Below are 25,022 nucleotides of genomic sequence, written 5' to 3'. Positions count from 1 at the left end.
AAATGAATTTCTTATAGAAGATTATTTAGATTAAATAATCTTAACCAAATTATAGTATATATCACAAGGGTTCCGTACATATAAAGAACGCCGAAATCCGATTTATAACGATGAAGTTATGACCTGTCGAAGTTTTACGGCAAAACCGGCACGACACCGGGAATCGAAAAAAGGGAATTTTTGATAAACTACTTTTTAGCCTTAGATATCTAAATGAAAGTTGTGGTATACGTTAAACCGAGAGCGTGCATAAAAAGAACGTCAAAATCTGACTTCGTATGAGGAAGTTATGATTTTTCTAAGATTTCGTATAGCAGTATACAGCCCGGTATTCGAATTTCAGATCAAACGATTTTTAGCCGACACAACCTAAATGAGAATTGAATATATCATTAGTAGGATCTCAACCATAAAAAGACAGTCGAAAACGGAGTCCGTATGTAGAAGTTATGAATTTTACACGGTCGTTAACTGTGTAATCTTCTCATACTGTTAAATTTAAAATCGGTCGGGAATTATGTTGGGTTTTGGTATAATACAACATCCTATGGTGCACATACAACCCTAAATACCTTGTATCTATGTTTTCACTAATTATACATGCAAATGGTTTCCAAGGTATTGAACCTATAGCTAGCATGCAATTGTCATACAAACTACATAAAATACTAGATATAGTAACATACCTTTTGTGTGGCTGGAAGTCTTGATGTATTTGGCCTTAAGAACTTAGCCCTAATAGTGTGGAAGCCTCAAATGAAGTCACAACACATCAAGGATAAATGTAGGACTTGAGAGAGAATCTACATGCACTCTAAAACCTTCATGAACTCCAAGAACATGCACACACACTAGTGGTTGCGTTTTTTAGGTCATAACATATGTATTTATATGTGTTGAATTCTAAGAGTCATGGGTATAACCCAAACCCATATCCATGGGTTTTATGATCCATGGTTCATGTGGCCCAACTCTTTATGTATCTATACATAAACTTGGTCCAACATGGATCATAAGCCCAACACATATAAATATAACTAATTACCATAATTAGTCCCCATAGTTTTAATTAGTCTCTTTTAATCACTAAATTAATTCCAAATTAATTATTGATCAATACTAATTAAAACATATGATTTCATATTAATATATTAGAACTTATAATATATTAATAAATCATATATAACCTCTTCTCTCAAAAGTCCATCCTAACAAATTGTCCTGATGATATGCAACCCAAATGGACCATGCTACTCTCGGGTCGAATACATACCAATAATAGTTATGGGCTTAGACACCTAATCCAACAGTCTCCCACTTCGATAAGTCTAAAACTATTATTGCGTATGACTCCAAAACCCGACTAGCAATCGTAGCTCTTAAAGCCGTTGTCGAACTCTGAACAAATCAATGACGCGTCCATTAGATAAGGGATCATATATTCCTCCATTCTAGATATCATATGGATTGAGACACGGATTATAATCATTCTCTCTGTCCATCTGTTGTTTCCCGATTTCCGACTTATGACGACTGACTAATTGAACAAATCAAATCAGTCCAGGCCCGGCCGAGCACTTACGTTTTGTGACATCCCCTAATTTCTCAGCCAGAAAAGACCGATTTATTTTATGCTTTTCTTTAAGAAACATATATTTTCATTTCATATCAAAACCTCGGGATGTCATGTTCCGATACAGATCAAAAGCATAAACAAGACATTATAAGCCTTACAACAGTTATTTACAACTACTGGCCTATAATCCAAAAATCACTCATCATCATCATCCGACTATGTTCGGGGTCCACTACCTGTAATATAAAAAGCTACGTGGGTCAGGCTTGGAAGCCTGGTGAGCATATAGGGTTTTCAACCCACAATAAATAAATTTATTATACTTAAACATCAATCAATCAACCAAATTACCCCAACCCCATTATCTTATTTATTTCTTAAGGATTTACCCTAAGATTCAACTATCACTCACTCCTAAGGATTCACCCAAAGGAATAGGCACGCAGTCACATCGTCGCCAGGGATTATACAACAGGCACTAAATCCATAGCTGCCAGGGTTTATACAACAGGCTCTAAGTACATAGCTGCCAAGGTTTATACAACATGTGTTAAGTCCATAGCTCTTATTTATCAACGGTATTATTCACAGGAATATCCCTGTCATACATGTCAATGGGCTTTTAGAGTACGACTGATGAACATATAGTTCACACACTTACAGGTTGCGAGCCTGCTAGTGTTCCACAGATCATCTAGAATAGTCCATGGTTGTCATCCATACTCTGCTGAATGACGGGGGCCAACGTTTGGGTAAGGGCTTTTCTCATATTTCACCACTCACCCTCAACTCATGATCTATATCACTGATCATCTCATTTATCCAACTCACCTTTCATCACACACCCACTATTTCATCTACCCATGTTTTACCCAACATTTTTGTAGATAAAAATACATATACAGTTTAAATTATTTAAAAACCTGTATAAATCATTCATTCAACATCCATCTAAAATAAACAAACAATATATATTCACACAACACGTATTTTATATAAAATACTTCATATCTATGTGTAAGGAGAAAGTAACTACACACTCACATGATTTAATGATAATCGGGCAGCACTTCGTTTCCTAAAACGGTCGTTTATAATAAAACCGGGAGTTTTATTGAGAAACCGGGCTCTGCAAGGGTCGGGCTTCGAAACCGAAAAGATAATTTTCTCGGGCTTCTCGGGCATTTCGGGACGTGTTCCGGGCGTTGGAATTAATCCCGGGGCTTTGGGTGAAGTGGAAATAGTGAAAATATTGAAAAATGGGTGAAGACGCGGGGCAGCTTCGGATGACTCACCTGCTTCGGATGACTCACCTAGCTCGGACATGGAGAAGACGCGGGGAAGCTTCTGATTGGCCGAGCCTTCTGTGCGAGGAGGGTGCGACATGCCTCGCCAGCTGGCCTCCGGTGACTCAGCAGTTCGGACACGTGGCACGTTTTGAGCGAGGGTGACGTGGCTTTTCCGGGTGAAGCTTATCTATGCGAAATTTCTCGAATTTTGTGCCAAAATCTTCTAAAATTCATAACTTTCGCATACGAGCTCCGTTTTTTACGTTCTTTATATGCACGCGTAGGTAAAATTATGCTCTACAACTTTCGTTTAGACTTCCTCGGCTAATTTTGATTTTAATTTTTATATTATTATTTTTAACAGACCCGGACATGAAATCCGTTAAAAATTCATAACTTCTTCATCCGACGTCCGTTTTCGTCTGTCTTTTTACCGTTGTACTACTATTTACGAGACCTTCGATTCTCGTTTAGGTTGTGTCGGCTAAAAATCACTCGATCTAAAATTCGAGTTTTTAGTTGTCTACTGCTAAGCTGAAACTTAGAAAAATCATAACTTCCTCATACGAAGTCAGATTTGGGTGTTCTTTTTATACATAATCTCGGTTTAGCGAACACTATGACTTTTGTTTAGATCACTAAGGCTAAAAAGTAGTTTATCAAAAACTCACTTTTTACGACATTCGGCACCGTGTCGGTTTTGTCGCGAAACTTCGACAGGTCATAACTTCTTCGTTATAACTCGGATTTCGGCATTCTTTATATATCCGTAATCCTTGTCACGACCACTACAACTTTCTTAATAGATATCGGCTTTATCTAATATTTATTTTCGACGCTAATTTTTATTCTTAATTAATTAAATCCTAATAATTAAGCATAAAACACATAATTTTCACATAATATTCACATAATTCCTTTTCATTTCTTCTAAATGAGTTACAAAGGTTAACCTAGACTATCACGTCAATATTAATGCCTAGCCTAGAAACACGGGCGTTACAATTCGCTCCCCCTTAGAATGATTCCGTCCCCGGAATCACACATCGACAAACAACTACGGGTAGCGACTCATCATGTCACTCTCCGTTTCCCAGGTGAGATTTGGCCCATTCGTATGTTTCCAACGCACAAGCAATAAATCGACCATCTTGCGTCACAACTTCTTAGTCTTACGGTCAACGATTGCCTCAGGTTCTTCAATCAACCTCTTGTTTTCATCCAATCTTAATTCAGAAATGGGAATTATGTCGGGCACATCTCCCGTGAACTTTCTCAAATAACACATATGAAAGGTATTATGAATACCCTCCAGTTCTTCCGGTAATTCTAGCTTGTAAGCTTGATTCCCGATCCACTGAAGAACTTTAAACGGTCCAATAAACCTTGGACTCAACTTTCCCCTTCTACCAAATCTTATAAGTCCCTTCCATGGCGAGACTTTGAGTAAAACCGAATCTCCAACTTTGAATGATATCGGTTGTCTTTTCTTGTCAGCATAACTCTTTTGACAATCTTGAGCAGCTAACATCCTTTCCCTAATCACTTTCAACTTTTCAGCAGTCTGATGGACTATTTCAAGTCCCATAAACTGCTTTTCCCCAGTTTCCAGCCAACATGACGGTGTTCGACACTTTTCTCCATACAAAGCGTGATAAGGTGCCATCTTTATGCTTGAGTGGAAACTATTATTATAGGAAAATTCTACTAGAGGTAAGTGTTCATCCCAGTTACCTTGGAAATCCAGGGTACATGCTCTCAGCATATCCTCAAATGTTTGAATTGTTCGTTCGCTCTGACCATCGGTTTGTGGATGGTAAGCTGTATTCAAACACAACTTGGTACCCAATTCCTCTTATAGACTCCTCCAAAACCTTGAGGTAAAACGGCTGTCACGATCGGATACAATCGTTAACGGAACACCGCGAAGCCTCACAATTTCCTTCACTTAAGAATTCGCAAGTTTATCCATAGACCATTTCTCGTTGGCTGCTATGAAATGCGCACTCTTAGTGAAGCGATCAACGACCACCCAAATCATGTTGTGACCGTTCCTTGTTCTGGGCAGTTTAGTCACAAAATCCATGGTGATGTCTTCCCATTTGCCCATGGGTACAAGCAAAGGTTCCAAACTCCCATACGGTTTCTGATGTTGTGCCTTAATCCTAGCACAAGTTACACACTCGGCCACATACGTAGCAACATCGAGCTTCATCATCGGCCACCAGTAATAGGGTTTTAGATCCCTATATATTTTTGAACTGCCGGGATGAATCGAGTACATGGTCTTGTGAGCTTCTTCCATCAGAAGATCTCTTACTCCTCCTGTCTTAGGTACCCAAATCCTATCTTTGAATACCTTCAGTCCTTGACCGTTTGTATCAAACACCAACGTTTTATCCAAACGTCCTTCCTTTCGGTCATTTTTTTCTCTAAAACTTCCTCTTGAGCTTTCTTTATACCTTCCCCAATTGTCGAGACAACTTCAATTCTCAACGCTCTTGGCCTTTTCTTTTCAACATTTACCTTCCGACTGAGAGCATCAGCAACAACATTTGCTTTACCAGGGTGGTAAAGTATCTCACAGTCGTAGTCCTTGAGTAATTCTAGACAGCGTCGTTGCCTCATGTTCAATTCCTTCTGATTAAAGATATATTAAAAACTCTTATGATCAGTGAAAAGTTTGCGTTTAGTACCATAAAGATAGTGTTTCCATATCTTTAAGGCGAATACTACCACTGCCAACTCCAGATCATGAGTGGGGTAGTTCTTTTCATGCTCCTTCAATTGCCTCGATGCATACGCTATCACTTTATCCCTTTGGGTCAGAACACAACCTAACCCAACTCAAGAGGCATCACTATAAACTGTGAAGTCATCAACTCCTTCAGGTAATGTCACACCCCCAAACCAAGGATGGCGGAAACGTCCGGGGGTGGAGGACTTCATGTATAGTATCACAACAACGAGTATAATAGTGCCCAAAGTAAATACAACCATCATAATTATAATTGAAAAAGCTATACAATAGTATGTGTTTACATGTTTCCAATCAATTACACTTATGATGACAAAAATGAAATGTTTGACGATTTAACGTCCCATCCTCAAAAGCGGTTGATTTCCTGTTTCACTGAATTCCTGAGAATACAAGTAGTTTGAAAAAGCGTCAACAATTAAGTTGGTGAGTTCATAACAGTTTTATTTGATAAAGAAGCCGTTTCCTTGTAAAAAGCGATAGAATATGATTCCAGAAAATTTAATATTTTCCTATGTTATGCAATAATGTATCCTAGAAAGACCCGTAGATTCCTTCTATAATCACCCAGTGTATATAAGTTATATAAAATTTAATTTAAATAAACCGTCGAATATAATGGGTATGCCCTAGGTCCACAACCAAACAAGGAACATGAAGTAAGGCGGGCCCACCAATTCTAGGTCGATTGCGACTAGATTCTTATATAACTCTAGCATATACACTTAGCAATTATAGCTGAAGTCTAACAATTTTAGATGAAATGTAGTTTTGATAGAAATATGTTTTCCAAAGAAAATCCAATATTTTCCTTATAAAACTCATGTAGTCCTAATTGTTAAGACAGAGAATATGTGTGTGTTTTGTGCTTATAATGTTCATAATGGGAATGTGTTTCCAAAGAAAATCCAATATTTTCCTTATAAAAAGTCATGTAGCCTTAAGCGTCAAGACCGAGAATATACAAGTATTTTTCCATACTTAGAGTAATTTATGCAAGTTTAAATCGGCATAAACTCGTTTAATTTAGAAGTAAAATCCTTTTTTATTTTAGAATTTTTCCTGTAAACTTGAAAGATTGTTAACTCCCTATGTGAGTCGCTATAACCACACTACGACAGAATAACCTGCTTGCGACGTTCTTCAGGCGTCGGAATAGAAATGACACTTGTCACCCCCGATCGGCCGATCGGACTTATGCAAGCAGCATGGGTGTGGGTTGTCGATCCCAATATAGATCTATACACAATTATCACGCTCTCCCTACAAGAGACTCTGGTTATAACTAATTCAGGATTTTCTGTGGTACTTAAGAGTACCCCGAAGGAGAATGTCTCACAACTTACGTTAACTAGTTTACATATAGTTTTGAGTATAAAGCCTCTTCCGTGGAGGAAGTGAAATCACCTTTTATGAAAATACATTTGTGATATAAATCCATAAACTATTACTATTATAGTTTATCAAGTAGTATATGAAAAATTCATTTGTTTTGAGAGTAAAACCTTTTCCATGTAGTATGCTTTTATCGAAAATTCATAAACTATACTTAATGTAGTTTATTATATGTGTTCGAAATGAATGGAGGAAAAACCTTAACATGAGTGACTAATTTCTGTTCATGATGATAAACTAACAAGAATGCATCAAAACATTGAGAAACTTATCGTTATGCACTTTGCTCAACATACTACAAAGTGTTGTTAATATGGTAAACTATGTAACTAGTTTTTATCCTTTCTGCACGGTTTTGAAATCATCATAGAAAAATCATACGAAGTTGAAAACTAACTCCGTAGACTCTGAGAGTTTAGAAAATGTGTCTAGTTTACTCATATTTTTTTTATGATTATTAGAAGTCTCTAACTTATGTGAAACTGTTCATAATCACAGACTGGTCCGAATTCGTTTCTGAAATGATAGGCAGTTTTGTAAAAATCACCATAAATCTTAGAAAAATCATATGGAGATGTGCAAGTAGTCATTTTAAAGGTATAAACCTGAACTATTTGCATATTATACAGTTTTGAAAGATATTAAGTTTAAGTTTGGTAAAGCAGTTCGTGAACAGGTCACAACGTTTCTGTTGTAAGCTGTCAAGTTGAGTTTTGAATATGTTTTGGTGTTTTAACTTGTATTCCCCACCTAAAAGCTTAAGAAAACTAGAAAATGTAGGGGTATGAACTCACCTTGAGTGATTTCTTGTAGAGTGGAAGGTTGAAGATGATGAGTTTCAAGTCTAGATCACTTGATGAACACACGAAGTTTTGGATGATCCTAAGAACGATTTTTGGTGTGAAGATATGAGTCGTTAATCCAAGAGTGTTATGAAAACATGTAATAACACTTGAGTTAGAAGGAAATACTTACCAATAAGTGAACAAATGACTCAAGAATACATCAAAAGTGTGGCTGAAAGTTGAGAGAAAAGAGGCCCTCTTGATGGTTTAAGAAATGTATAATTTTGATGGTGAAGTAAAAGATCAAGGGAATCCCAGGCATTTCCTTATATGGAGGGTTGCTGGAGCAAGTGGCTAGGGTGAAGGGATGTTTGCCTTGGTTTGTGTGATGTGGATAAGGTTGGACCAATGAGAAAGTGACACATAGGAGGCAAGTGGGCACACTTGACCCACTTGTGGTGTAAAATACTCTTCTTATTGTAAAATAATGATTTATAATTAATAAATCCTTGAAAAATAATTAAAATAATAGTTATGGGGGTTAAAAATGATAAAAATATGAATTCGGTGAAAAAATCCCGTCAAAAACGGGTTTAGGAGGCGAAAGTAGTCAAAAATCAGCTTTAGGAACCGAACCTGCGAGGTTCGGCTCTAAGGAGCTAGGAACCGAGAGTAGGAGGGAAGATCCGAAGGTCCGAAGGGGGAGGCCGAAGGTCCGAGGTCTCGCATGGGGGGGCCGAGGTTCGGTCATCGCTGCTGGCTTCGGTCCGAGATGGCCTCTGACAAGTTCGGTTCTGACACTTTCGGCTCCTAAGAGGACTTTCGGTTCCTAAGAGGAGTTTCGGTTCTTAAGAGGACTTTCGGTTCCTAAGAGGAGTTTCGGTTCCTAAGAGGAGTTTCTGTTCCTAAGAGGACTTTCGGTTCCTAAGAGGAGTTTCGGCTCTATATGGCTGTTTTTCGAGAAATCTTTCCGTTTTGCGTGATTTTTGACCAAGTTAAGGGTCGGGATGACCCGGATGACTATAAAAAGTTCGAGAGAGATTTTGGGAGAGATTTGGGAGAGATTCCACATATTGGGAGAGATTTCACATACTTGGAGAGATTTGGGAGAGATTTCACATACTTGGAGAGATTTGGGAGAGATTTAACCTTAGCCATTATTATCGCATAATCTCGCAACTGCAAGGTTCGCGAACCCCGTTATGCTTCGTTAATGATCTTTTTAAGTCCCCGAAAGGGTCCTTAGTCGTGTTTTGATGCGTTTAACTCCCTTTTTAGGGTTTTTACATTATTAACACATAGATTCTTCAAGACACTTGAATTTTTGACATAAAGATGCACATTTTTATACATAGAATAACTTTTAACATACAAGTACTAGTTAAGTTGACTGGTTTGACTTGTTGACTTTGACTTTGACTTTGACTTGAATTTGACGGTTGTCACAGGTAACGAAAGAATCGGTACTTCACACAACTTCTTCTTTAACTTCTCAAAAGCTTCCTTATGCTTCTCATTCCAAGTATAAACTGCTCCTTTGTGGGTCAAAGCTGTCAATGGAGTCGCGATCGAAGAAAAGCCTTGGATAAACCTTCGGTAATATCCAGCTAATCCTAAAAAGCTTCAGATCTTCGTAGGACTTTCAATCGTAACCTTCAAGTTACAAAATAAATCCTTATTGAGGACTCTTTCTTCTTCTTAGAATAAGTACTTTCCTTCATTTATTGTAACAGACCGATGGGTCATGTTCTAATGATCTCTCATCGTATAATGCACTACTTAGACTCAGATCTCCTGGGGACAAATTTCGGAACAAACTATACCTTCCTTCATGTTCTAATGTGATACAATCACAGTTCAACATGTATCATTTCTAACTACCAACTTCTTTAACAATGAGTGCGATACTTCTATTGATCGCTTTGATCATCTTTCACTTCAATCTTCTGGCTTAAGTAAAATGCTACATCGAACTTGGTTCTCTAAACCACATAATAAACTCATCGTAGTCGGACTCAATTCGATATGACCTCTAGGGTCAGAATAACAATCATCTTCTTAGTCATTACCGAAATGATGGTAACGACAGACTAGAATAAGACGGAATCAATTACTAGCTCCTTGGTAACCTTGTGACTTTCCTTGATCCAAGTACGAGACCTGTGCTTCCGGTAGTATAGGCCTCTACTACCATTCACACCTACTCATACTCGTCCCAAGTATTGTCTCGCAGTTCTCCAAATCACAATACAAGAATTTCACATAGTCATTTAATTCATCAGATGACAAAACTAGGGTTTATATTATTTCCTTGAAACGATTACACAGAGGTTCAAGTTTACCCTATATTATGCCTCCAATGGGCTAAACCACTTGTTATTATTCACATTACTACTTCATAACTTGATCTTCGGGTATCAAGTCTTTACTTCTACTTCCTAGCGTTATTATTTGCTTTGTAAAGGATATTCTAAAATTCCCTTGGCATTGGCGGTGCACTTGGCCTTGTTACTTCATTTTTCTTCGGACAGTCCTTAGAAATATGGCCTTCTTCCTTACATACGTAACACACCCCCTTGGGAATCGTACACTCATTGGCGTAATGCCCAATTTCTCCACACCTAAAGCAATTCACCTTCCTACCACAATTCCCAGAGTGTGTATTTTTGCAATTCCCGCACCATTTTCCTTTACCTCCTCTTTTGCCAGACTTTGAGAATATGTTGCTCTTGTTGGGTCTTGAAGACCCCTCAAATTTCCTCTTCTTGCCAACTTCAACCTTGTTGGCGGTCCTGTCATTGATCATTTCTTCAATAGACTTAGCAACCAGATAGTTGCCTCAAGAACAGATGCCTGACGTACTGGCACAGTAAGTTCATCCTTACTTTGTTGAAGTAAACGTTTTGTTTCTTCCATCTGTTGATCCAACATCATACGCACCATTGCCTGCACCCCAGTCATCGTGATTGGCTCAGGCTGCGGATTATCGTTTCCGAATTCACTTTGCATACTCACCATTTCGATCTATACACAAATCGTAGGTGATTTTAGATCTTTATTTTCGATAGACGTTAAATCTTCGTTATTACTCCGAAACGTTTATATGTTAGTTCTAATATCGTAGTCATACGTTTAGAATCCTACACACATAAGGTTCCCAGATCCGGTCGGCAACAGACCATAGATCCGAACAAATAATGGCATATATGGCAAACATATAACATTTAGCACATTAGGCATCTTTCCTAAAATAAACTAGTGCTCGTGTCTAAAATATGGTAGACACTCATCTCACAATCATCACTTAGCATTCTAAGTTTAAGTCTAGAAATCCTACTAATTTCTTAGTTCGCTTAAACTAATGCTCTGATACCAACTGTGACATCCCCTAATTTCTCGGCCAGAAAAGACCGATTTATTTTATGCTTTTTAAAATAAAATCAGAGTAATCCTTTTAAAAGATGTTGCGGAATTTGTTCCCAAAACCAAACATGATAAAATTTATCAAAAACTTTTCTTGAAGAAACATATATTTTCATTTCATATCAAAGCCTCGGATGTCATGTTCCGATACAGATCAAAAGCATAAACAAGACATTATAAGCCTTACAACAGTTATTTACAACTACTGGCCTATAATCCAAAAATCACTCATCATCATCATCCGACTATGCTCGGGGTCGACTACCTGTAATATAAAAAGCTGAGTGGGTCAGGCTTGGAAGCCTGGTGAGCATATAGGGTTTTCAACCCACAATAAATAAATTTATTATACTTAAACATCAATCAATCAACCAAATTACCCCAACCCCATTATCTTATTTATTTCTTAAGGATTTACCCTAAGATTCAACTATCACTCACTCCTAAGGATTCACCCTAAGGAATAGGCACGCAGTCACATCGTCGCCAGGGATTATACAACAGGCACTAAATCCATAGCTGCCAGGGTTTATACAACAGGCTCTAAGTACATAGCTGCCAAGGTTTATACAACATGTGTTAAGTCCATAGCTCTTATTTATCAACAATATTATTCACAGGAATCTCCCTGTCATACATGTCAATGGGTTTTTAGAGTACGACTGATGAACATATAGTTCACACACTTACAGGTTGCGAGCCTGCTAGTGTTCCACAGATCATCTAGAATAGTCTATGGTTGTCATCCATACTCTGCTGAATGACGGGGGCCAACGTTTGGGTAAGGGCTTTTCTCATATTTCACCACTCACCCTCAACTCATGATCTATATCACTGATCATCTCATTTATCCAACTCACCTTTCATCACACACCCACTATTCATCTACCCATGTTTTACCCAACATTTTTGTAGATAAAAATACATATACAGTTTAAATTATTTAAAAACCTGTATAAATCATTCATTCAACATCCATCTAAAATAAACAAACAATATATATTCACACAACACGTATTTTATATAAAATACTTCATATCTATGTGTAAGGAGAAAGTAAATACACACTCACATGATTTAATGATAATCGGGCAGCACTTCGTTTCCTAAAACGATCGTTTCAAATAAAACCGGGAGTTTTATTGAGAAACCGGGCTCTGCAAGGGTCGGGCTTCGAAACCGAAAAGATAATTTTCTCGGGCTTCTCGGGCACTTCGGGACGTGTTCCGGGCGTTGGAATTAATCCCGGGGCTTTGGGGGAAGTGGAAATAGTGAAAATATTGAAAAATGGGTGAAAAGGGACAATTTTCCAAATTACCCGGGAAGACTCGCAAGCCTTCTATTTATAGGGCCGAGTTTCGGACCCGAAGCAACGAGAAGAAGACACGCGTCGCAGCTGTGAGGTTCGAAGGCTGATGGCGGTGCGAGGCTCGGACACGTGTGGTCTTCGGATTGATCCAGCTTCGGATGACTCACCTGCTTCGGATGACTCACCGAGCTCGGACATGGAGAAGACGCGGGGCAGCTTCTGATTGGCCGAGCCTTCGGTGCGAGGAGGGTGCGACATGCCTCGCCAGCTAGCCTCCGGTGACTCAGTAGTTCGGACACGTGGCACGTTTTGAGCGAGGGTGACGTGGCTTTTCCGGGTGAAGCTTATCTATGCGAAATTTCTCGAATTTTGTGCCAAAATCTTCTAAAATTCATAACTTTCGCATACGAGCTCTGTTTTTTACGTTCTTTATATGCACGCGTAGGTAAAATTACGCTCTACAACTTTCGTTTAGACTTCCTCGGCTAATTTTGATTTTAATTTTTATATTATTATTTTTAACAGACCGGGACATGAAATCCGTTAAAAATTCATAACTTCTTCATCCGACGTCCGTTTTCGTCTGTCTTTTTACCGTTGTACTACTATTTACGAGACCTTCGATTCTCGTTTAGGTTGTGTCGGCTAAAAATCACTCGATCTAAAATTCGAGTTTTTAGTTGTCTACTGCTAAGCTGAAACTTAGAAAAATCATAACTTCCTCATACGAAGTCAGATTTGGGTGTTCTTTTTATACATAATCTCGGTTTAGCGAACACTATGACTTTCGTTTAGATCACTAAGGCTAAAAAGTAGTTTATCAAAAACTCACTTTTTACGACATTCGGCACCGTGCCGGTTTTGTCGCGAAACTTCGACAGGTCATAACTTCTTCGTTATAACTCGGATTTCGGCATTCTTTATATATCCGTAATCCTTGTCACGACCACTACAACTTTCTTAATAGATATCGGTTTTATCTAATATTTATTTTCGACGCTCATTTTTATTCTTAATTAATTAAATCCTAATAATTAAGCATAAAACACATAATTTTCACATAATATTCACATAATTCCTTTTCATTTCTTCTAAATGAGTTACAAAGGTTAACCTAGACTATCACGTCAATATTAATGCGTAGCCTAGAAACACGGGCGTTACACGTTTGTCATCACTAAATCATCGAGGGGCCCACAAATATCGCTTTTATCCCTCCACGGTTAAAGGAATGGATAAACTTCGACTCATATGCTTGTTCTACTACTTGTTGAATCATACACAAAGACACATTTTATAACATTGAGTTACCAATGCGTTTTCGTACAATCAATGTATAACCAACTCATAGTTAACAACTCATATCTCTAGGTTTGAAGACTATAAGATATTATCGTCTCACGATCACTCGAGATAAAATCCATGAAGTGATACAAGTGAGCGTGGGTTTAATCCAATACTCGAATCTCATTCCAGGAGCACTCATGAATGTTGCAGCAACTTTTGTTATGTCCAACACCTTAGACATCTACAAACCCAATTCATGACAGTCTTGCCTTAATACCTACTTCCAATGTATTAACGACTGTGGATGGTTTGAATAACTTAGTCATTCGGGAAGAATAACCTAGCTATTCTGAAAGTCAAAACATGAAAAGTGAAACACAAGAATAATACTAATCACTCTATGGTCCCAAGCACCTTTGAGAGTAAATAAAACACCTTTTATTTAAACACCATATTGATTACTCATTATTCATTGTATAATGTTTCAAATAATCAACTTTATACTTGAATCAAAACAATAGTCATGCCATGCTCCAAGCATGCACACTATGTTTATCCAAACATTACTTATGCCATACACCAAGTATGCACACTAAGTTTGTCTATGATCTTTTACTTTGTGAAATAGATCAATTGAACATAATTCCAATGATTCTCATTTCACAATCCCAAATCCTCATTGTAAATGTAAGAATTCTAAATTCCTGCCATTTACCGAAATCTGTTAGATTCTAAACTTATATGCATTAATCCTCTCATAATGATTATGCACAAAGTCACAAAGACTTGTCAACAGACATTTATAGAGTATTCCACTGGAGATCAATTCCATGGAAACAAAGTCTCAAATTCAAAGTACATTACTTTGAACATCTTTCTTGCATTAAGCTTTCTAATCTTACACAGATTTGAAGAACAACTTCCACCCATGGAAACCTTTCCAGATTCCCATTTTGACTATCACTTTTGAACAAGAGTTGCCTCTTTTCAGAATATGTTAATATGGTCCTACCAAAATTAACAATATACTTCCAACTGTCCATGAGCAACCAATCTTTGGTAAACCTTAGATTGTCCTCAACAATTGCTTAATCATTTTAGTCATATCCAATTCTAGACTTTTCCCTTCTTAATGCCTTGAGCATTTGGAAAATTTAGAAAGGATGAATATTATAGCACATGCAATCGATCCTATATCCGAAGCATATGGGACACGATTCATGATGTCTCACATAAAGACATGATACTAGACCAGTCTTTTTGCTATAATGTTTCTATTTCTATTTGCCATGTTCTCATAATTCAGATTATGAAAAGGGATGCCGTAATCATAATCGAATTTTAGAACGCAAATAATGTAATCATGACTATATTCGATCAAAATCTCACAATCTAAGCTATTTAGAATTTGAAATGAAGTATAATTTCTTCTCCCTTAATTATAGCAAAACAACCTTTTCAACCCCTGCAACTTCACGAATTGAAACTTTTGTTTTCTATAATTAACATTGCTAACTTGCAACACTTATCATAATTATCATGCTCCCACTAACATGATGATTATTAGCATAACACTCATGCTCCCACTAGCTTTGACATGTATCCAGAAATCAGTTGGACTTCTAGACATCAATACTTTATTGACTTTCTTACCAAAGTTCAGACTTCTGATACAAGATGCTTTTGATAAAACTTTATCAAAATCATACACCTTTCCTTAGATAGCACACATGTGTTTCTAAACAATTTTAGAACTATGAAAAGGGATGTCGTAATCATAGTCTCAATTGTTTAGACCTTTTCCATTTCTCACAAGTCCATGTTAGTGTGCCGGTTAACCACACGCGCTCCACTAACGACTTTGAGAATGCAAATATCACAATTGCTATCTACTTAAAATCTACTTAGTGAAAGCATTTCCTCACCATCATTTTCATGAATCGGATAGAAACCTTATTACACTTAGATTGTATGGTGTATGTGTTCCTATCCATGTGAATTTGTCAAAACCATAATCACAAGACAAGGTTAGTGACAAATCCAAACTCATATGGACCGAACTTGTGTAATCTTCACTTCTTGCCACTTGGCAGCACAAGGTCCTACCATGTCTTCCAAGTTGTTATGCAACCAATGCAAAACCAACTTTAACTGGAATGGGCACAGAAATAGGAATATGTCAACACGATAGGTTATAAACCTCAATTCGTGTGCTAATGATAAACTACATGTTTTATTAGATCTTGAAACTCTTTCAGGATCTTTTAGAATCCCACTGTCCTCTTGACATATAAGACTCTCTTGCCAAGAACCATTCCTTGACAAACAAATATTCAAGAGTTAGTGCGGATTCTTATCAAGATAACACTTCACACAATTGATCTCAGTTGGTCTTTGTCTTATCCAAGACATCACAACTTACCAACTTCAAATGTACAATAATAAAAAACATCTTATTCTACATTTGACAAGTGTTATAAACCTTCTAAATATTATGTCACTCAAGTTACAATCTTGGAGCATCACTCTAAAATTGTTTTGGAACGAAGTATGATTCATCTTCTTGATTTAACCATTTCAACAATTCACGATTCCTCTTCTTATCCAAACAAATGCACTAAGATGTCCTTAGAGAATCAATTGTGATATGGTTTCATAATAACTAAGATAATCATGAAACAAGATACTCAAGTACTCTCCCATCTTTTCAGATTGGAGAAACTTTTATCTTTCTGCCTAATTTTATTCTTCTCATCCGTTCTGCCTTACATTGAAACTTTTCCAATGTTTCAGAATTACACTTAAACTTGTAAGCATAACCATATTTACTAAACTTTAGTAAATCATGACGAATAGTCTTATCGTTCTCTGTGGTGGACCTGACCAGTGCACACTCAAGTGTACCCGATCCCCTAATCCTTCACTTGACTCACATATACATGTGATCAATGAATTAGTCTTAATTTCCCAAAGATGAAAATTCTCATTCATCATACAACTTGCATGATTCCAAGTTTCTACCCAACTAAAACTTGGGTGATGAGAATCTTTCCTTATTTGGTAAATTATGACACTACCACAGTCGAAAGAATCAAATCTATTTTCCAATATTACTATCAATGGAAACATATAAACAACAATTTCTCACAAATGCCACTGTAAGGATATTTTAAAATAAATAAAATCAAAAACTTTTTCTTTTATTTTAAAACTTTGCGGAAAAACTTATCCTTACAATGCAAATGCATGTGAAAAACTATGTTGTTATGTATTCCTAAGCAATCTATCACACCTCTTTAAGTAACAGCTCAAAATTCTGATCACCGAACCATGCGACCGAAATCCATCTTCGCGATCAGAATCATCATATTCTTCCTTTAAGCTTCCTCTTCACTTTGATTCTTAAAACATCAAAATGTGATCTAGTCACATCATGTAATAAGAATCTCCAAATAGGAACTTAATAGAGTTAGATAGTGGACTTTACCTGAAGTAGAGTCAAAACTTTTGACTTTACCATCCTTACAGACTATCAGGTAAATTTGGCCAGCTTCGCAACCAATGTCCCTTCCTTTGTCAATAGAAACCTATGGACTCTTTGGGAATGGTACACGTGACTATTTCAGATTTAGCCTTTCTCTTTACCATTTGGTCAACCAAGTTGACTATGGCCGACCCATTTCCATTGGGAAGAGATAGCTTTTTTGGATTTCCAATGTTACCATTATCAATGTCCTTGGAAGTTTGGGAAGTCGATCTTCCAATAAAATTTGCTTTACCAGCGCTCCAAATAATTGCTGATTCGGCAACACCAAGCAAATAGGTAAGATTATTAAGGGTCATGTCATGGTCTGTCATATAGCAGCTCTAAAGGAACTCACTATGTGACTTAGAGAGTGATTGAAGAACCGAGTCAACAATCAACTTCCTCAAGACCTTGACACCCAACTCTCCTGGCTTGTCAATATGTGACTTCATCTCCAAGATGTGAGCACACATAGACTTTGCTTGCCAATAGGGCTTGAGTGACCTTGAACTTGTGGGTTAGGGAGAATAATTGGAGGAGGTGGAGGAAACAGATTTGCGAAGATCATAGTTGTCTGAACCAGACATCTAAAATGGGAGATATTCAAGTTAGTTGATTTAAGTCCTTAATATAACACCCAATATGAAATATTAAGGCTAGGACCCAACACAATATTTTACAACTTGGAAGAGGGATGCCGTAATCCAAACTATAAAATATTTGAAGGTAGGCGAATGACGATTCACCAATTTCTACCATGAAAAACGAAATAATTTATTAGGTTTTATTTGGTTTTGAAACTCCTAGATCTTTTGAGATTCATTGAACTTTTCAATGGCATGTTTCAATCTCGATTGTGCCCTCTCAAATTTTGTGACTGAGATGCCGAGGATCACAAAACAAGGTGTGAATAACCATGCAAATTCACTTGGTATCCTTAATATTATCACCTAATCGATGTGCCGGTTAACCACACACGCTCCATCGATCTATGATAAACATTAAGTTACCATTCGCCACTCTTACTAGTCCATGTTAGTGTGCCGGTTAACCATACACACTCCACTAACGACTTGGTAAGGTACAAAGTGTAAATTTCATAGGTTAGCACCAAATTCACATTTTTCCTAAGTAACTAAGATTAGGAATTTATAAGTGTTTAGTTACTTAGTATTTATCATTAATACTTTTAATGAAGGGAGAATTATAGTCCTGTTAAACCCGTTCGACTAACGACCCTCCACCAGTCAAGGAAGCGGTGGGTGAGAGTGGACACCCATTAAACAACCATTTTATAGGCAGTAACCTTATACCCCCCTTATAGACCGGCTTCGTGAATGAGGCCTATTAACGGTAAGACTGACTTTGTTCTTATACATATATATAACTATTAACTATTAATATTATAATAGTATAAGGGTTGAATTTTAACTTTTAAAACTCTAAGGGCTTAACTTGGAATTAAAGTATTCATGGGGGGAAACTTTACAAATTCCAAAACTTGAGGACAAGTTTTGAACAATTCAAAAACTTTTTCAATTCCATAACTTATGAATTTAAAGTAGTTTTAATGAAAACTCTTCAAGTTCCATAACCTGAGGACAAGTTATGGAAGACTTTAAAAAACATTTAAGGAAAAAGACTCTTCATTTTCATAACCTATTAGTTTAAAGTAGTTTAATGGAAAAACTCTTCAAGTTCCATAACTTGAGGACAAGTTATGGAAGACTTTAAAATCATTTAAGAAAATAAGACTCTTCATTTTTCATAACTTATGGAAATCTTATGAGTTTTTAAAAAATCATAAATGTGACTTTTCATATAACTTGAGGACAAGTTACAAAAACACATTTTATGAACAACTTTAAGATTAATTTGGATTGAAAACAAATTATCACATAACTTTTCTATTAATCTAAACTAACTCATAAGAACAAGATAATTCAAGTCAAACAATTTTCATGTAATTAGCTTAACCACTAAACTAATACAAAACATGAATCTATTGACAATTATCTTTTGAAATTGGATTAGCATGAACATTACCACATCAAAAACAGGTTTATAAGTTGAAAAACAGCTTAGGATAATGTTCCTAGTCCAATTCCAGCCAAAACAGTCGAAGATATGCTGTCTGGGGGTCCAACTCGTCGAGTGCATGAACCAACTCGGCGAGTTGGATGAGTTTAGCCTTGGACTCGTCGAGTCCCTTCATGGAATCGGCGAGTCTGCTGCGCAGACAGCAACAAACTTCGTTTTTTCAGCCAATTTTGCAAGTATAACAAGAAAACATGCCTTGGCTCTGATACCACTGTTGGGTTTTGGTATAATACAACATCCTATGGTGCACATACAACCCTAAATACCTTGGATCTATGCTTTCACTAATTATACATGCAAATGGTTTCCAAGGTATTGAACCTATAGCTAGCATGCAATTGTCATACAAACTACATAAAATACTAGATAGAGTAACATACCTTTTGTGTGGCTGGAAGTCTTGATGTATTTGGCCTTAAGAACTTAGCCCCAATAGTGTGGAAGCCTCAAATGAAGTCACAACACATCAAGGACAAAGGTAGGACTTGAGAGAGAATCTCCATGCACTCTAAAACCTTCATGAACTCCAAGAACATGCACACACACTAGTGGTTGCATTTTTTAGGTCATAACATATGTATTTATATGTGTTGAATTCTAAGAGTCATGGGTATAACCCAAACCCATATCCATGGGTTTTATGATCCATGGTTCATGTGGCCCAACTCTTTATATATCCATACATAAACTTGGTCCAACATGGATCATAAGCCCAACACATATAAATATAACTAATTACCATAATTAGTCCCCATAATTTTAATTAGTCTCTTTTAATCACTAAATTAATTTCAAATTAATTCTTGATCAATACTAATTAAAACATATGATTTCATATTAATATATTAGAACTTATAATATATTAATAAATCATATATAACCTCTTCTCTCAAAAGTCCATCCTAACAAATTGTCCTGATGATATGCAACCCAAATGGACCATGCTACTCTCGGGTCGAATACATACCAATAATAGTTATGGGCTTAGACACCTAATCCAACAAATTATCCGATGGAGTCAAAATGAGAGTTGTAGATCTTGTCAATACCTGCGTGTGGGTATAAATAACGTCGAAAACGGAGCTCGTATGCGAATGTTACGAAACTTAGAAGTCGGGAGGGTGCTGCTGCGAAAGGGGTGACGTGGCTTAATCCGTACCATTGCTTTCTCCCCAAGCCTTGCCACCAAAGGGTGACATGTGGCACCAACTAATAAAAAATAGTCGTACACTCAACAAAATCAACAGAACAAACAAAACGAACAAAACACAAAAAATGACTAAGCTAACAATACATAAATAAAAATAAATGTTTTTTTTGTTAATTTAATATATATATATATTATTTTATTTTTTTTAATGAAACAAAACCAAAAACAAACTAAAAATGGCAACAAAAAATTAAACAACCGAATTACTCTTCAACCAACTTCAAACGAAGCCAACGTCACTTCCTCATTTTCTTCTCCAAAATGGCGTTTTACTTGTTTTTTCACACACAATATTTTTCCGTTTTTCTCTTTTCAAAATATTATTGCATAGTCATGTCTCATCCCAAAACTTTTGAAATTTTGTATTTTCAAGATTTTGCATTTTAAGCTCGTTATGTTTCAAAAACTGCTTCAGTTTTTTCTTCCAACCTTCTTCAAGTGTTCTAGAGGGCGCTTCACTCTAAACATATGTCTATTCAGCTGGCAACACTCTTCCAGTCACACTATCCTTCACTTCAAGGTTCTCTTCCAGATTCACTTTTTGTTTAACCTTACACTCTCTCTTTGGCTCGTAGTGTTAAACGCTTGAGGAAGAGTGGTGGGTTCCGAGTTTTGTGGATATGGGAAGTGGGAACCATGGCCATCCATTGGGCTGTCCACCATAAGTGAGATGCACCTACTGTTGGGCCACAGACAAATTGGGCCAGCGCTGCTGCTGAGAAGAGTGTCCAGTAGGTGTTGAGTTGGGCCAAGGGGCGATTGCGCTGAAGGAAAAGGCAGCGGCCCATGCTACTGCTGTGAAGAGTGAAGGATACATAACCAAATCAATATATGAACTCAAGTTTATATAATCTTTAATTATGTCAAGGACTTCACCCCAAATTCCTAAACAAACATGCTCAACCTTCAAGCTTGTTAATTTTTACCGAGTGGCAATCAAATTGTCCATGGAGAAATTACGAGATAAAGTTTGTAAAGGAACTCGAAGCCTATAGAACCCTTAAATTAACTTCTTTGGTCATACACTCATACCCAATAGTTTTAAGCTCTGAAAATGTGGTACATGAAGAATTGTGTTCATAATTTACCCTTTCATTTTTATCTATGCATTAAACCAAAATCGTAGTTCATGGGGATTTGACACGAATGGTTACGATGGAGAGAAGAAACCAGACACATAAAGGTGACATGGATGTCTAAGTTAAAAAGATAAGACCAATAAAAAAATGTACTAGATTTTGGTAATTAAATTTTAAAGGACTATGTATCGGTAAAAAAAATCTATCGGTAAATACTTTTAGAAAACTCCCATACCATCAAGCTCATATGTATGTTAGGTTTTTAACTTTTAACCCATCGAATTTAAGATTAAAATCGCACATATATATATATATATATATATATATATATATATATATATATATATATATATATATATATATATATATATATATATATATATAAACTCACAAAATACAGATTAGACAAATAAACCTTTTAATATATCATACAAGAATACTTGATATGTCAAATTAGTACAATAAAAAATACATGGAATTAGTGGTATACAACTCATTATAAACATTATTATTAATGATTTCTGCACTTATAATGGCCTATAGAATTAAGTATTAAGTAACAATCAAAAAACAAAAGAATTTTCGTGTAGAACAACAAAAGATTTGAGATTAAATGACTTTGATTCCGCTAGGTCGTTTTCCTTCCATTGCATCTTTTTTATCCCGACAAGCAACACAGAGAAAAGGACCCTGTCGACATGGTTTTGAGCTTGCATGAACTGATATAACACCTTCGCTTGCAGCTACGTCGACTTGACACACCGCACACATGAACAGTCCAGATGTGTTTGACTTATCATCATTCCCCAATCTACATGTTTCAAAAACAAAATCAAGATCGCCATTAATGATCTAAAACCCATAGAAGAAACAGTAGTTATCATATATTCATATAAAATATAGTTGACCTTTCTGCAAGCATCGCTGAACCTTCTTCAAACAGTTCCTCTACGATTCCTACAGCCGACAGTTTCTTCGATAATTTAGTAGCAGAACCACGGAATTTGGTTCGTAGCAACATCGATCTGAGCTTGCTCTGTGGTTTACGCGGAGGAGAAGGTGGTGGGAGTGAATTATCCGGCGGAATTATGTCGACAACTATGCACGTTGTATCGTCTTTTAGTCCCCTTGTTCTTAATGCTTCCTATATAAATCGTAAAATTAGAAATCTGTTTTTGAAATTCGTGTTCCATGCGGAAAAAAGAAGACGATTACCTTCACTACTTGCCTAGCGGCAAGTTCAGACGGCAAACGGCGGCAAGATCCGGCGGCTGCTTCCGACGATAAAGCATCCCAAATACCATCTGAAGCGATTATAAGCCTTCCACCACGATTCGAAAGCTTTATAAACCGGAAAAATAACACTTATAAACGGAATCTTTAAAGAAAAAGGAAATCAGAAAACAGAGAGTGATTGTTTGTTTACCTTCACTTGCTTCACGTGAGGTATCGGAACGATAAATTCGCCGACATCCATGTCGCCGATGGATCTAGAAAGACATAACCCACCTGGCCAGCAACGAAGGGGTCCAATCTGACAAAATTTCAACAGAATCCATCAGGAAATGAAGCTAATTAATGATAGAAATTGATCATTTTCTTTGACTTTATAAAGGTCAAACCTCAGGGCCACCGATAACGTTGAGCCTCCCTACTTCGCCTCCACTTGCTGTTACACGTTCCCTTCTACAAATCGCATTTTGAAATCAAACCCATGTTTCCTATCAAGAAATAAGTCTGGGAATTTGAAAAAAGACATTCTACTCACTCTTCGGTGTTTTCTTCAAGCCTATGGTCAACGGTTAAGACAGATACAACTCCATCGGGGGTATCAAGAATGCAACGAGAGTCTCCCACCGAAGCAACTGTTACTGTCCATTCATCGATAATCACGAATGTAGCAGTTGTTCCTGATGTTAGACCTGTTGAATAGTCGATGAACAGATTAGTGTTTATACAAGAAGTTGGATCATTGATGTGTGTGTGTGTTTGTTTCTGCAAAGTTCTTCGTACCTTTGCTTTGAAATTGCTTATCCGTTTTGACGAAACCAGCGACCAAAGCTCTAGGTAAAGCCTGAAGCCATTCATGGCGTCCAAGACCACGAGGTATGGCGTCCAAGACGTGATTAAAAAGATGATCTTTCGAATATATTGCTGCAGCGTCCCCATTGTGACCATCAAAAATCTGGAAATTTAAACGAAATGTTTGACTGATATTTGATTCGATTCGGTTACAGAAATCAAAACCCTAATCGTGAAAGATAGAAATACGATCGAAGCACCAAAGTATTCAAAATATTTGATTGAGTGATTGTAAAATTTAGCATCACGTACCCCAAAAACAGAGAAAGTCGAAGAAGGGTTTTCATCAAGTCCCTGACAATCCGTCTTCATCAAGAAGTAATCTTCGCCTTTTCTCGATTGAGCAGCACATCCGAATCTCACAGATGGATTCTCCATTTTTTCACTTTTCAATTCTCTACTCATCAGTGCAGCTAAAGAGACATAATCAGGGTGATGTTGATGACTCTCTACCCTCGACCCCATACTTATAATCGGAAATCTCTTTCTTCTCCGGTTTGAATTTACAGAAATTCCCCCAAATTTTCAACTTTTAATCATCACATTCAAAATTTCCTACCACAAACAAAATTCGGCCTGATGAATGTTTAATTTACACCTTATGTTGGTGTAAGAACAGATCAAAAACCAACATACGAGAAGTATAATAGAAATGAAATCTGAGAGCAAAACTGTATCGAAATGAAAGAATTTATATGATAGTATAGAGGAAACTTGCGAACAGGTTAACTGAACTTCGAGATCCCGGAATTCTGCAACAATGCTAAACACCCACAAGAATTCAATTGAAAACAATATGAAAACAAAATGCAGATCTGATAACAACTGGGGAGCCGACAATTGTACTAGGAAAAAGAACAAGAACGAAGAAATCGTCAAAAATAGGAAAAAACAACGCGGAATGGCTGACAGCTATGAACTTGAAATCAATTCCCCCAATCATTTAAACCTTATAAACGTCAGCACTCTAGCTGTATTGACCCAAATTCCATATATATGTATACGAACATTAAAGAGTATTATATGTATAAATATATACGTATATATATAAATTAATTAGAAGAAACTGAAAAACCCAGGTCAGAATGTCAGAAGAGGAACATCCACATCCACCACACCAGACAGCGAACGGAGATTTTTTAAAAGGAATTATCTAATGTTTTTATTTTATTTTATCTGAAAAATAATAAGATTAAAAGAAAA

General features: G+C 36.8%; 1 protein-coding gene across 1 annotated transcript; it reads right to left on the bottom strand.

The window, feature by feature from the left end:
- Nucleotides 1-22,138: 22,138 nt before the first annotated feature.
- Nucleotides 22,139-24,786, bottom strand: LOC145103841 (putative protein phosphatase 2C 15). The gene is made up of 9 exons (XM_079041109.1): nucleotides 24,542-24,786; nucleotides 24,072-24,374; nucleotides 23,751-23,922; nucleotides 23,506-23,659; nucleotides 23,360-23,423; nucleotides 23,164-23,271; nucleotides 22,953-23,078; nucleotides 22,646-22,881; nucleotides 22,139-22,548 (listed from the first exon to the last, which is right to left on the bottom strand). Exons 2-9 carry the CDS (start codon nucleotides 24,282-24,284, stop codon nucleotides 22,347-22,349), a joined length of 1,275 nt encoding a protein of 424 aa, XP_078897235.1. The 5' UTR covers nucleotides 24,285-24,374; nucleotides 24,542-24,786; the 3' UTR covers nucleotides 22,139-22,346.
- Between the last annotated feature and the right edge of the window lie 236 nt (nucleotides 24,787-25,022).

This window comes from Lactuca virosa, chromosome 4 (assembly GCF_052849685.1).
Source record: "Lactuca virosa cultivar CGN04683 chromosome 4, Lactuca_virosa_CGN04683_v6, whole genome shotgun sequence".
Classification (NCBI taxonomy): Eukaryota; Viridiplantae; Streptophyta; class Magnoliopsida; order Asterales; family Asteraceae; genus Lactuca; species Lactuca virosa.
The sequence above is the reverse complement of the archived record's forward strand: the minus strand, read 5'-3'. Positions and strand labels throughout refer to the sequence as shown.

What these genes read in the sequence shown, in the direction of transcription:
- LOC145103841 (XM_079041109.1), bottom strand. Translation starts at nt 24,284, where the DNA reads ATGGGGTCGAGGGTAGAGAGTCATCAACATCACCCTGATTATGTCTCT. An exon ending in TAAGCAATTTCAAAGCAAAG is followed by an intron (nt 23,660 to 23,750) that starts GTACGAAGAACT and finishes ACTATTCAACAG; the next exon opens with GTCTAACATCAGGAACAACT. An exon ending in CTTGAAGAAAACACCGAAGA is followed by an intron (nt 23,424 to 23,505) that starts GTGAGTAGAATG and finishes TGCGATTTGTAG; the next exon opens with AAGGGAACGTGTAACAGCAA.